The sequence below is a fragment of the Pygoscelis adeliae genome, unplaced genomic scaffold (assembly GCF_000699105.1).
Source record: "Pygoscelis adeliae isolate BGI_AS28 unplaced genomic scaffold, ASM69910v1 Scaffold156, whole genome shotgun sequence".
Classification (NCBI taxonomy): Eukaryota; Metazoa; Chordata; class Aves; order Sphenisciformes; family Spheniscidae; genus Pygoscelis; species Pygoscelis adeliae.
Genome location: NW_008825016.1, coordinates 4,679,748 through 4,693,833, shown reverse-complemented (window position 1 = coordinate 4,693,833; position 14,086 = coordinate 4,679,748). Strand labels below are relative to the sequence as shown.

Below are 14,086 nucleotides of genomic sequence, written 5' to 3'. Positions count from 1 at the left end.
ATGACGCTACCCCTTTGGACTAGTGAAGCTGCCGACAATTGGATCCCTGATCCAGGAGGCAGCTGGCTATTCGTCTTTCTGCCTAATAACCCTGGAAGGATTTTCCTTAGGTGAACTTGTCCAGCTATCTTTTGAACCCACATGAACTGTGGCATCTGCAAATTGGCATTGGAAAATAGTTGTGCAGCTTCATTAGGTGTTGAGTGAAGAAGTCTTCCTTTTTGCTTGCTTTGAACTCATGACCTGCCAGTTTCATTTGAAGTCCCTAGTTCCTGTGCTGGAAGAGACAGTGAGTTTTCTCATGTTCTTCAAGCTATCTATGATTTTACAGCTCTCTATCATACTGTCTCAGACATCACAGCCTATGGAAGCAGGTTTTTAGTAATCCAACCATCCTTCCTGATATCCTTTCTAGTTGTCTTACATCCTTTTTGGGGGAGGGAGGGACCAGTAATCAAGAAACAGCAGCTATGGAGTTATGCACTGGTGCAAACATGTTTTGTGTTTCATTCTCTCTTCCTTTCCCAGTGATTTCTAATAGTCTATTTGCTTTCTGGCTCTTGCTGAGCACTGAAGCGATGTTTTTGTAGAACTACTATAGCTCCACGATCCCTTCCCTGAATAGTAACTGAATCAGCAACTGCAACTATGTATATAAAATTAGAATTCCCCCTCACACACATATGACTTTTCATTTATCTGCATTGCATTTGGTTCTGCTACTGTGCCGCACAGTTATTCACCATTGTGGGCATCTTCCACAACTCTGCACCATATTATCTTTGACTTTGCTGACCCACTATGCACTTGCATTTCCAGATAGTTCGTGGACATGTTGAACAACAGAGGTCCAACACAGGTAACCTCCTTCTCTATGGAGAAAACAGACTGCAGTCTCCTCCTCTTCATTTACTGTCTTTTAACCAGTTGTCTATCCTCAGGAGAACCTTTCCGTCATCCTGTAGCAACTTAGTGCCTCATCACTTAGTGCCTTTGGTGAGGGACCTTGCCGAGTGTCTTTTGGAAATCCTAACAGACCATCTTCACAGTGTCTCCTTGGTCCTCCTATTTCTTGGCTCCTTCATGAGCTTTCTAACAGATTTCTGAGGTGTGACTTCTCGTCACAAAAGCTGTGTTGATACTTTCTTATTACATCATTTTCATTCATGCCCTACATTATTCTCTTTTAGTATGTAATACCCCAGTGTGCTTTTCTTCACTATACCTCTGTAGAATAATAAAGATCAGCTTAATGGCTGCTAAGTCCTGAAGAAGCTCTGTCTTTTGTGACTACAGACCGCTCTGCACGACCACTTATAGCCTGGCCCCTTTTATCTCCTGTTCCTCTGTGGCTTATCCTTCTCTTCATTTTTGCTCTCCAGCTTTCTGCATTTAACTGATGCTTTTTCCTCATGCTCCTGTAGCAATGCCACCAGCAAAAAGGCACTGTTCTCAAGGGCTACTAGGAAGACCAGCAGCTGCTTCAGTAGCTGCAGACAAAGACCTGTTTGGGTGCTGCAGCCTCAGCCTGAAATACATGCGATACAGGTAAAGCCAAGCTGCCATTTGACTGGCCTTTCGGAGTGGCTCCAGAGGCGCATCTCTGGCTCAAGGGGTACCGCCTTACTCAGATTTGGTTTCCAGCTCTCAAACATCAGCAATTCTCTTCTGAACAATTCGAGCTTTTGGCAATGGAACAAAACATTTTTACCGTGTCTCAGAAACAGCAGACTCATCTGCATCAGAACTTTAAACAAATGCTGACAGACAAACAGAGGCAAACACTCAACAGTGATAAATTCAGCCTCAAGCTTATCGACATCATAAACTGGAAACAAGCTCTTAAAATGGAAGGTGTTAGACAGCCTTGGGCAGGTCTTCTGGTGGTCACAGGAATCTCACCAGCCTTTAACATAATCCGGGTACCTCTGCAATGAGTGTGGCAATGGACATGACAGCAGGTGGCAAAGAAACACACAGGGCAGTTTGACTTAAGAACTCAGTGTGCTGACTATACCCACACGAATTTCAGCAGAGGAGCTTAATATAAGCAATGCAAAATTACCTAAGCTACAATTTCACTGTTCCATGAAGGCTGGCATGTGAATTCTTGCTAGAAATGAGGTCAGATAGAATGACCACAGGAAAACAGCATTTTGGTTCCAGCTCATCCAAGATATCATCTGACTGCTAGGCATTCAATGCCCATGGAATGTTTTTGCCCCGAGAAGAAATTTGCAAAAATTCAATTAAAAAGTTAATTATGTCCATAGCAGTGTCAGGCCCCATGGTATGCTGAACATCTCCACTTCAGGTCACCGGTTCTTTTGCTCTCAGGGTGAAAAAAAAGGCTTCTTGAGATGTTCAGGATGATATTTGTCAGACCAGATGGAGAAGGCGGGCTTTAGCTGCCAGGTCTCAAAGCAGAAGTCCATTTTAGATCGTTCTAGCCCAGAGCATCCCAAGAGCAAATAGTTCATCATGGAAAGCTGGGGAGGAGGAAGGCTAAAAGAAGACTTGTAGCTCCAACACAGCAATGGGCCGGGGAACAGCCATGCTCCACTGCTGGAGGTGTTGAGAGCTGCTCAGGGCCAGCAGCAGCTCCCACATTTATTGTGACCAAATTTTACTCACTGTCAATCAGAAAACTTATGACAAGTGCCAAAGGGGCACTTTCTCAGATCTGCCTGGCTAACAGCAGGGTGGGCAGAATAAACGGGGAGGGGATCCTTTTCCCTCCCAGCAGCTGTTGTGAGGAGCGGGGGCCGAGTGAGGGATGCTTTTTGTGTCAGAGAAAACTGACTGCAGAGACCCAGAAATAGCCGTGGCATTGTGCCACCGGGTCTTTGCCACGGTACTGCATCAATATGCAATGCTGTTGAGTGGTGCCGATACGTACTGCGGTGACAGAGCATCACACCGCCACAGCGCAACGTCTGGGTGAGCTGCCATCGTCTTGTGGCTGTCCACGTCTACCTCCTCTGACAATGTGGTGCCTCTACAGTCTTTCAAGATTAGTTGCACTGTATGGATATGGGTATATGCATATGTGTGTGCACGTAGCTGCCTGCATGCTACTTAACTTGAAGCAGAAATTCGATTCATCATAAAATGAAATTATCATAAAGAGAAGGAAAGAGAGGGTCATGGGTAGGGAAACAGGGCTAGAAATATTAGGAGTTATCAGCAAAACAGTCAGTTGTTAGCAGGGCATCCACCTGGAGAAAAGTCTCTGCTTTCCCTCCAGTGAACACATTGGCGCATAGAGCATTTCACAGGCTCGGCTTTTTGTTTCAGATCTGCCATTGCTGAAAAGATCCAAGACTACAAACATTTAAACACAAAATGGCAGAAAATATTTCTTAAAATAACCATTAAACTCAAGGACAAAGATCTGGACCCAGTGGCACAGAGCCAAGAACAAAGTCTCTTTAAATAGATGTCAAAGAGGGAAGGGTTCATTTACGAGAGGACATAGTGCCCTACAGAAGGAATTCCTGGCAGATCTTTTGCCATCCTCAGGCAAACATGGAAACGTTTCAGGGCTAGTAGCCTTTGATGTCAGGGGGGAAAAGGAAACAATTTCCATATAGCCAGAAACACTGAAAGCATGCATTATTCAAGCCGGGATCTGTAAATGGAAAGTGGTACCATACCCTTTTCATTGAATGGTGTGTGCCAAGCAAGAAGGTAGTTGTCTGGTTTTAATTCCCTGCAGCCTTCAATGGTAGCGGGGTCTGGACGCCTCCCCGAGAGCTTGTCGACAGCATCCACGTAGCGTTTTACCAGCTCCCGATACAGGTCTTCTAAACACCAGTAATCTGCTCAGAGGACGAAGAGAAGGTTGCTGTGTGAAGGCAGAAGAGCAAGAGAGCACGGAAAACAAACAAGCAAGCTCACTATGCTTTTCATAAATGTTCCTATTTCCACTTCCGATACACTGAGTCGTGTTTCTGGTGCCACTGTCAACACATTTTTACACACCATGAGAGCAGGCTGGAGGGACAACAGCCTCGTCTCTCTGGTCTTATCTTTTCCTGCTTTCCTTTCCATTTTTAATTCCTTTAATCAGAAAGATGAAGGCATTCTGTTCGTCAACAGTAGCTGCTCAGGGGCTTTATTTAGGCTCCGTGGTGTGAAGTATTTACAGAGGTGTCTAACTGCAAGGTGAGTGTGTTGCCGCCGTGGGGACTGGGTGTGCACATGAAGCCAGCTTTGCCTGGCTCAGCCCGTGCCTTTGCTGTCATTTGCAGACACGAATCCAATTTAAGAACGAAAGCCTATTTTGTTTAAATTACCACTGAATTATTTTAAAGAGGTATGTATGATTAAACACAAAAGCAAATTAGTGACTTTATTTTTTAATCTGTATTTTATATTTATTTTGTCTAAAATTTGTAGGTCTTTCATGCAGGGATCCCTATATCTTATGTCAGTACAGTAACTAGAACAGTGAGCTTTTATAGAATTTATTATAAAGATCAGCAAGAGTAGTAAATCCCTACAGTCTGTAGTATTTCCAGCAGATAAATGTCTTTCTGGAATAAGTTCACTAGCAATATCTGTTTATTGATTATTTTTACTAAGGCCGACAGTCTTGCCTAAGGAGGAACCTTTCCCCTGTTAAACATATACTGTTTCTTCAGTATAGCTGCTTCTCTCGGCTGCTGCTGCATGTTGTTGGCCTTGAAGAGCCCTGCCCTCGGCTCTTGCCAAGGAAAAGCTTCCACTGGCATCTACTACAGTTGTGTAATCAGTGGGAACTGAGGAGGCCGTCGGGATTTGTCCATTTATATCTTTTCTATGTACTTTGAGAAACCCCATTTGATACTTGGTTTGACTCACAGGTCGAATGACACAGCAGGGGAAGTTCAAAAAATATCTTCATTTTGTCAAAGATCGGTGATTTCTTGAAATCCACAGGGGAGGTTTAATTTAAGAGAAAGTTTGGAGCCCTGTAAGCCAGAGCCACTCGAAAGTACCAGTTAGGCAGACAGGTGAATAAAGAAGATGCAGGGCAAAACCAAGATTCCCCTCCTTTCACATAAAAAAATACCCTATCCATTACGCTGGCCATCCCCCATACAGTCCTAGAGGAACAAGATACTTTCAAGCTGCCGACTCTTTCCAGATTTAGGAATCAGGTGTCAGTTTATTCAGATGGGAGCCAGGAGCAGGATTTACCACCTGGCAGCTTCTGCAGAAGCCTTGTCCCCAGAGCCAGAGTCCCTGTGGTCCAGCAGCTCCGGGCTGCCCAAGACCACCACAGTTCCCACACCTGGAGCTGGACTGCCGTCTCAGCCGTCAAGTCAATAGGACAGGTTCCTTCTTTAGAAATGAACCTTTTTTTTTTTTTTTTTAAACCCATGTTTAAGTCAGAGAGGAAAAAGCTTTCCTCGTTGCAGGGGTAGTTCCCCTGCTTTTGATGATGCTGTTTTCGTTCCTCCCTTATGGGACAGATTCCTACTGGAAGTAGACATTTTGTTTATCCTTCGTTGTGGGATCAAATTTTCAGCCTGTGCACATGGTGGATTTCGGGAGTGCCAGCTCAGCCTGCAGCAGCGCCCGCAGCCCCCGCTGCTTCTGGCCATGGCCCTCCTGGGGTGTCCTCCATGCGGCCGGCGAAGTGCTGGCCAAAATCACCTCCCTGGGTGAGAACTGTCTTCGTCCTCAGTGCAAACCTCCACCTCATGCTTGGCTGCTGCCGCAGCCTCAGGCTGGGAGCTCCCCCGGGGGCAGTGCCCTGGCAATGGCACTTCACGGCGAGCCGAAGCCCTGGGCGAGTCCGACCCAGCCTGCAAGCATCCCGCATGTACCTGGAGGTATGCACCCAGGGGATGCTGCCTGCAGCCAGCGGGCAGCCAGCCAGGTGAACGGGACACGTGGGGAGCGGGGCAGTGAGGGACAGGAATATTTTTATTGCTTATCCCCCCTCTTTTTTTCTTTTTTTTTTTTTTGGCTGGTAATGTTCCAGGCACCCAATATATTCTTTAAAATCTCAGTCTATGCAGCAGCGAGGGCTCCCTGCTACATGAGGAAGGCAGGTCCCCGGGGCCGGTGGCAGCTGCCTTCAGCCTCACGGACCCACGTTTGCCTTTAGCTTCACTCCGTTGACTTGGGTGATTTTGCACGCAGGCCGGGCCATGACCAAGCCCAGTGGCCTTTTTGTGTCCCCTTTGCCAGGAGGAGACACTGCTGTGGGCAGGAGCAGTTCTGTTTCGCTTGTGGGAAGCAGAGAGAAGGACTTGCTTTCCCCTGTTCACCAACGTTACTATGAAATGAAGATTTCTTACTAAAATTCCCCACACCAGCTTGTTGCTTTCTCACCAGCCTATAAAAGCACCTTTTTAAAAAGCTTGTCTGATCAGGCCGAAGAAATGAGAGTGTAGGATAAACATAGCTGATGGGAATTATAGCTGAGACTTTTTTTTCTTTAGAGCCACAGTGCTCCTGCCATATTTAAGAAATAAAATTTACTATTTTACTGTTACTCTAACTGGCTTGATTACCCAGAAGTTATGGTTTTAGAGAGTTCAATAAGCAAGAAACATATGATACATATTTAATCATAGCCTATATTCAGAAATACGTTAGTCATCTTTTTTCTTGATAGGCTGACAACTTGCCCTTATCTTTAGTGTATTAGCTACCCCTTAAACCATTGGTTAGCTAATAGCCAAGCATGAAGTGTCCAACACACTCTTCAACTGATCTCTACGTACTAAATTTAGAGCAGATTGGAAGCAGGGAGATAAAGCGGTGAAACAGAAGCACAAGGGAAATTTCATTGACGTGAAGGATACTTAGCTACATTGTGAGCTTCTGCTACTGTTAATTATTCAGTGTTACGTGTGTTGAGAAAAATCAGGAATATTTTTACAGAGATTAAAAAATTTGATCTGTTCTGAAGAGGCAAAATACTGCTGAATGGTCACTGTCTTCTGGTGTACGTTTGATGACAATCTTGACAGTCTCAGAGAGCTCTAGTTCAATGGGTAGGGTGTCGATATAAATATCACCGCATCTTACAAAAGACTATTCCTACTTTAAGAAAACACAAATGTTGTCTCTCAAACTATTGTGATTTTAGAAGACACATATTAATAACTTCCATTGTTCTGATAGACTTTATTATAAACATAGTAGGTTAAAATATTTTTTGGACTAAAGACACAGAGCTCTCCTTGGAAAGCAAATTGTTCCATTTCTGGCCTTGCAGGTGCAACCCTTTGCCGGAGGGGCAGCAAAGAGGAGACAGCGCTAGTGATTTTAGCCTGAAAGAGGTATTAAGGTGACTCTACTCCAGCCTGGAGTTCTGAACATAAACATGTTAGAAATGCACTTAGAAGAGCTCTTATCTTTTCCAGAAGAATTTCTAGTGGCTATATTATTCCCTGACGTACTCCAGCATGTAGATAATCTACTCAGCAATTATTTTTGTTATGCTGGACGTGTGGTATTTTAGCCTTTAAGCTTTAACCAGCTGTATAAACCTGGGGAAAATATAGGGAGAGCCCCTCCACACCCAAGAAATCAAAACTCCCCAGTTTGTGTGATGGTCGCAAGATTATGCTCATGGAGGAGACAAGCTAATGCACATCATCGTTCACGTAAGCGGCATTTCTGACACACTTTCTCATGCCCTCCCCAGCACTCAAGCTTATTTGAAGAAATGCAGCAGCTCGACAATTTTGTTCCTTCCCAGACTGCGTTCGCTAGTCCCGTCGTACCTACCTGTGATGACAGCCTCTGCTGTAGCCATGTGCATAAGCGTGTTGTCACTTACTGGCCACTTGTCGGGGGAGAGCACCAGGTTCTCAAGCCCTCCAATTTCCTTCAGCTCCTGCTGGATTTTTGCACCTAAGGCATTGTTTTCTCGGGAGAAATTGCGATAACCGAGAGCATCCCCTACCCCAGCCAGCACAAGCGCAGCCTTAAATTTATCCATCCCCCAGACACTTTCCGCTTTCCTTTCGTCCGAGGCAGCCACCGAATCTTGATCTTCCTTTATTCCTTTGCCTTCGGCTCAGCTCCCCTGACACTTTATATCAGCCATTGTGTCACACCGAGCGCGCTCTCTATAAGGCAAGGACTTCCTTTTCTGGCTCTGCAGATGCTGTCTCTTGTCCAGGACCTGACGGAGAGGAAATATTTCATAACCCAGGGATTTTACAGGGGCTTTGTTCAATGAAATCGCAAGAGCAGACCCGCAAAGTGAAGCGCAAAAGCCTCGTTTCTGCAACCCGGTGTAAAGCAAGCCAGGAAATCCTTAGCCCTACCCAGCGTAAGTAACTCTACACCCAGAAAAACAGATGCCTCCACAGGGGTGTTTATTTATTTAATAACTTGTAAATTAATGTATTTTCCTGCCCTTTTCTGATATGCTGGAGTTGGCCTCCCTTTCAGGGACCAGTCAGAAGGAAAGCCTGCGATAAAAGGAGTTTCCAAACTCTGTAAACAGTAGAATGAGGGGTTAAGCAGTAAGAAATCTAGTCAAACGCAGCCGACCTCTCCCATTTCTAATTACAGCCTAAGGTGATACTTTGTCAACAGCTTTCTCGCTCTCTTCCACCTATTACAAGAATGTTTTGCAAATTCACTGCACCCCTGGATAAACACTGAGCAAAACACCAACTTCAATCCCACGCCTCTTATTCCCTGGCAAAGACTGACTTTTTCCTAAGGCTGAGCTCAGGTGCAGCCCACATTTGGACTCTGAAAGGAAACTATTTTGAAAGATGCATTTAAATGGCATCCTGTGAGTCTAAGAAAGTTCACATATGAAGAAATCTCACTTAATAAGAACCGAGCGTTATTAATACCATGCTTTCAAATTTGATACTTGTGCACTTATGTGCTTCATTCTGCTACCGCGGTTTTTTCTGTGCTTCTGCCATACAGTGCAAGAAGGGGCTCTGTAGTCTTGCAGCTTTTTAAACGTGTTTTGCCCAGAAACACATTTCTGTGTAGGCTCAACATCTTCCTTCAAGGGGTCTGCTGACACTGACTCAGATCATGGTTCTGAGTCACCATCCATGCTGTCCTAAAGACTCGCAAATTACTACTACTTTACAGATAGAAATACAAATGTAAATATAAACTTAGGTAGATAAACAGAAAGCTTTGATTGGCTTGACTGTAATTTTGATAAAGGATACCTGGGGAAAGGTCTTTGTTTTTCTCTGATCTTTTTCAGAAAGCAATACTGATTGCTATTCGGATGGAAAACACCAGCAGTATAAAGGATGCATCTATCACCCAGAGCGATCAGCAGTTAATCACAGACTGACTTACTGACATGTGTAGAAGTATGACTGTACTTCACAAAAATCCTTAATGCAGTTTCAGAACACAGATAAGCATCACCATCCCTATTCTACATTATAAGAAATAAGGTGCCAAAGTGGCGAAAGTAGCCTCTGTTAGTACACTCTTGTTTTAAAGAGTAGGGTTAGGACAACAGAAGTGCTGAGTATTAAGGAGAAGACACCGAGCGTGTGTTTTCATTGCTAGGAAGGAACAACTCTGAACTGAAAAAGCACAAAAAAAAAAAAGGCAATTATGCCTTAGGGTACCAGGGGCACTACACAGGGACCAGAGGAGATGCAGGGCCAGGTGTTCTACAGCAGGGCCGTGGCCAGCCTGCTCTAGAGATGGCTCACCACGAGCAGTGAGGGTACAAGCCCCTCTGCCCTGCATGGCTATGGGAACAGGCATCACATCCCAGAACCAGGGCATTGAAGCAACGTAGAGGTAATCTTAGAGTCACCCCTGCACTGTCAGAATTACTTCAGGTTCTGCGTGTCTGAAAGTGAACGCTCAAAATGGAAAACTAAGGCCAGAGCAGCTTATGAAAACCACACCAGGCAGAAGCACTGATGTTGATGTCTCCGTTACAGATCCATGCACCCTTCTGCAGCACCCACCCCTTCTCTATTCCCGCAGAGCATTACGATTTGGAAGCACATGGGAATTTGAACTAGCAAAGCAAGGGCGGGGGAAATCACCTGCTGAGGCACCGCAGAGAGCTAGTAAGGGCCTCATCAGATGGAAGGTTCCTTCCTGAAAATGGGTAAAGCTATTCTTAGTTTTCCATTTATCTCTTCCTTCTGAATGCGGCTGGCAGTTGCACTGCCCTTTTGCCTCCAGTGGACTTCACGCTGTTGCATGCACACTTGGCTGCTCGTAACACAGCCCAAATTAGGAATAAAATCTTTGGCTTCAGAAATAAGGCTATAATGAACACCCAGAGAAAATTTCAGAGAAGTTCTATTTTTCAACTCTGCAAAACAGAACATGCAACAAGGAATTTAGCTTTCATTTAATTTGTTAATTGGACATGATCTCCTTTTCATGTGGTACTTCCAGCCACTATGAGCTTTCTGGGCAGAGGCACACTGATATCTACCTCTACTCCCAACAAAAGAGACAATTATTTGTAAAATATCATACTTGAAGATCTTAAACACAGCCAAAATACAATAACTCCATTAAGATGGATAAGTGTTCACTTATACGTATTCACAATAGGAAAAAACCCAACAAGTAGAGCTGGCAAAAAATGTTTGGTAAATGTTAAATCAGATAAAAACGCAGCTTTGGTGTCCTCTCATTAGTGTACGCATGACTGCTTTCAGATGGGGAGAATCCAGAAAAAAAAGGAATGGGAAGGCAGGACAGAGAAAAGGCTTTTTCATGTTGGTGGCAACACGCTGTTGTTTCAGCTCAACCGCATTTGGAACCCTCCGTGAGAACATGAAAGCATGCCTTCGGCAAACGTGGCTCCACCTGCCTCCTCCACCTGAGGGGATGCAAACCAATGCTCTCCATTGCCCAGGAGATGGCTCTTGGGATATACAGGCACTGTTGTCTCTTATGAATAAAGGAACCGGTGAACGGAACATGGGCTGAGACTGCTCTGTCACCACAAGCCCTTCAGCATTTTAAGTTAAAAGAAGAAGTACTTCACCCATGAGTAAGCGATGCATCTGCCATTCAAAGACACTCAGCAGAGAAATGCTCTTGATTCCAAGTTCGCCCATCCAAAGGAGGCAGAGCCATATCCTGGAAAAGTAGGGTTGATACCAAGTGGGTGTCAGACTTCTGTCAGAGCTGCATCTTTGCCACTACTGAAGTGAAGGGTTTCACTCTGGCAACAGGATCATTCCTTTAGGAACGATACTAATTACAGAACACATTCATTGAGATCCAGGAAAAAATAGAGTGGTTTTACTCAACTCTTTAATAGTGGGGATGAATCATTTTCATACCGCTTTACACCACCATCTTAAAGGAAAAATATCCCTTTAACACCACAGCGTGGACTGCTTTCTTCTTTACCCTCTTGACAGAAAGCCTGTGTCATGACATGAAGCCTATAGGGTTTGCCCAACAACAAAGAGTATTTCACTGCTTGTAAAAGAGGCACAAGAAAACACACATGGGAATTTGTCAAGTCCACGCACTAACAAGAGGAAGTATCCCAATAATTATACTCAATCAAAATTTGAATGCCCTTAAACTTCCCCAGGCCTTTCTCAGTAAGAGGTGAACATTGTACCCACTTGTCTGAAATACGGAATTTTCTGCCTGTGGTTATAGCGGTAGCTGCAGTTGCAGACCCCTCTGTCAACAGTTTATAACAAAAAAAAGCCCTTTTAAGAGGTGTGTCATCCTCACCTAATTCTACCCAACATACTGTACATAACGCAAAGGTCAGAAAACACGTTTTGTTGAACGTTTTTTAAAAAGAGTTCTCACGGCTGTAAAACATTACACTTTTTCCCTTTCAGAAGGGAAAAACACACGTCTTTTGGTGTGCCAGATGCTGGTTAGCATCAGCTGAGGGAGGCTACTGGTGCCGACACTTGAAAGGAAAAGAACCAGTTGCCGTGGTTCAAGTATCAGCATCAGCAGTTGCGCTGTTACAGGAGAAGGAAGAGAGACTCGTGTGATACCAAAGCAGCCGGTGGTTGGTGAAACCACCGGAGAGGGATGCCAGCTGGGAGAGCACGGAGGACAACTTACTTATTTTGATTTAAACTTTCAGAAGAGAATTAAGGACAGTTGAATACATACCTCTGAAGGTCTTTGCACAGACTTCTGAGCGTGCTGCTTCTCCTACAGAGCTCAGAGCCTAGGACTGAGCAAGACTTTCCCTGCAATTACACCCCTCATTGCCAGTACAAACTAATGACACAAATTGCAGAGAGCTTGGTCGCTAGCAGGTACATGTAGTGGATGCACCACTGCAGCTAAACACAGTGAGCTTCTTAAAAGCTTAAAGGTGGCACAGATGAGCAAAACAGGTATTTATTACAACTGCTTAAAAATTAATGAGTTACATCCTTACTCTCTTCTGACTGATGGAATAATAATGCAAGAATCCAATAAATTAACTAGAAAACAAAAAAAACCCACCAGCCTTTGCAAGGCTTCCAAAGCAGAAAGCTGACAAAAACCATACAGACATCTCACATGACTGACTTCAATCCTTTATGTTGACAGTCCATTTATTCCTTTTTCCATTGCCACAAAATTTACACACGTACAGCTTACTCAGCAGCAAATCTCTCAGGTGCATTGAATGAGCAGATGCCTGCAGGTTTGCTCTCCTTGGCATGACATCCATGATAAATTACATTTAAATTTAGAATTGGCAAGTACAAATCCTATGGCTCAGTTTCAAACACTCTAGGATGTAAAACCAAACAACTTGGCACCAAGTTTAAAAATACATACAGCATATCTAGGAACGGTGCATACCGTATGCACTGAACAACTTGAAGACATCTGTACCATTTATGATTATAAATTGATCAGCCTAGGGGTTACCACCGTACCAGCTTACCTAAAAAGGGAGTCTGAGTGCCCTGTAAAGCAGAACTTTGGACAGCAGCAAATTATTAAAATACGTAACTCATAATTTGAAAGCAGTTTATTTGCATTTATTTTTACGATTGTTCAAGTGTGAAGGTGTTACTCCATGCTATCATTTATGGGAATGTAAAATGCGTATGTGGTTTCAAAATGGTAGAAGACTAGGAAGAATAAAAGAAAAAGAAAAAGCATACTATGCCTAGGAAGCTGGCTGATAAGGAGCAATTCCTATCTTGAGAGTATTTTGCCCAGAGTATTTTGCCCAGTCTTCCTTTGTTGGAAGGTGTCTTCCATGAAGGATCCTCACAGGAATGAGGCTTAAGAGTAAGTGAATAAGTGTGTACATATAGAAACTGAATACTGTGCTAAGCACCTTCCTTCTTCCTCAGGTTAACAAGGCAAAAAACCTCAACCCACATGCATTTTTTATGCTCTATTTATTTTAAAAGGGAAAAGGTTAATCAGATTGATTTGAGGGACTTCTCAGCATGAACAAATGTTTCACAAGCTCTAGCACTATGGAACTATTCAGTTACATCACATACCAACAGATTAAACTACTTCTGGTCAGTTATATTATAGCTATATATTTTAAGTGGCAACTGTGTGAACAACAGGCATTCCACCGCTTTTGGCTGGATAAACGCCCTTGATGTGACAAGATGTTACGCATCCTCCAAAGCCTACAGGACAGATACAGAAATGGCTTGTTCTGGGAAGGAAGAGTAGGTAAATCAAATGCATTAGAAAGAGCATAATACTGTTTTTAAATCTCCAACCACTTCGGTAGCGTACCTGGACTTATGTACACAAGCACCCTTCTAAAAAGATGTAGTCAGAAAGTAATAATTTGGCTTAATATTACTCCCTAACGCTACACAGGGGAGAGAGAGGCAGCTGAAGGCTGGGACACTGACATCTAGTGGCTGCCGTGCAAGGTCTAACATTTCCAAATCCTGCTTAGGGTAAAAAGACTACTAATATAAATCACTCATGGGGCATTTGTAACTTGCCTGCTATATTCTTATTAACAGAAAACTTGCTATTTTTTTCAGTTTTGTCCTAACCCTGCTTTTTAAACATCATGGACAACTGAAATTCTCTCAAGCGGAAGAATGAAGGTAATCTTTCTGTACGCAGCACGTACATTTGTTCCTGTAGGCTGCATTGACATAAATGAAAGCTGACTGCTTATATGAAACTCTAA

General features: G+C 43.8%; 1 protein-coding gene across 2 annotated transcripts in view; it reads right to left on the bottom strand.

Annotated features, from left to right (window-relative positions):
• The window catches only part of LOC103918857 ([Protein ADP-ribosylarginine] hydrolase-like protein 1), a 35,880-nt gene extending 27,626 nt beyond the window's left edge, over nucleotides 1-8,254 (bottom strand). For both annotated transcript variants that reach the window (XM_009326273.1, XM_009326274.1), the window contains exons 1-2: nucleotides 7,735-8,254; nucleotides 3,657-3,821 (exon numbers count right to left, since the gene is read on the bottom strand). In XM_009326273.1, the coding sequence (XP_009324548.1) occupies nucleotides 3,657-3,821; nucleotides 7,735-7,948 (379 nt within the window). In that variant the 5' untranslated portion in view covers nucleotides 7,949-8,254. The remainder of the gene's footprint in view (nucleotides 1-3,656; nucleotides 3,822-7,734) is intronic.
• Nucleotides 8,255-14,086: the final 5,832 nt, after the last annotated feature.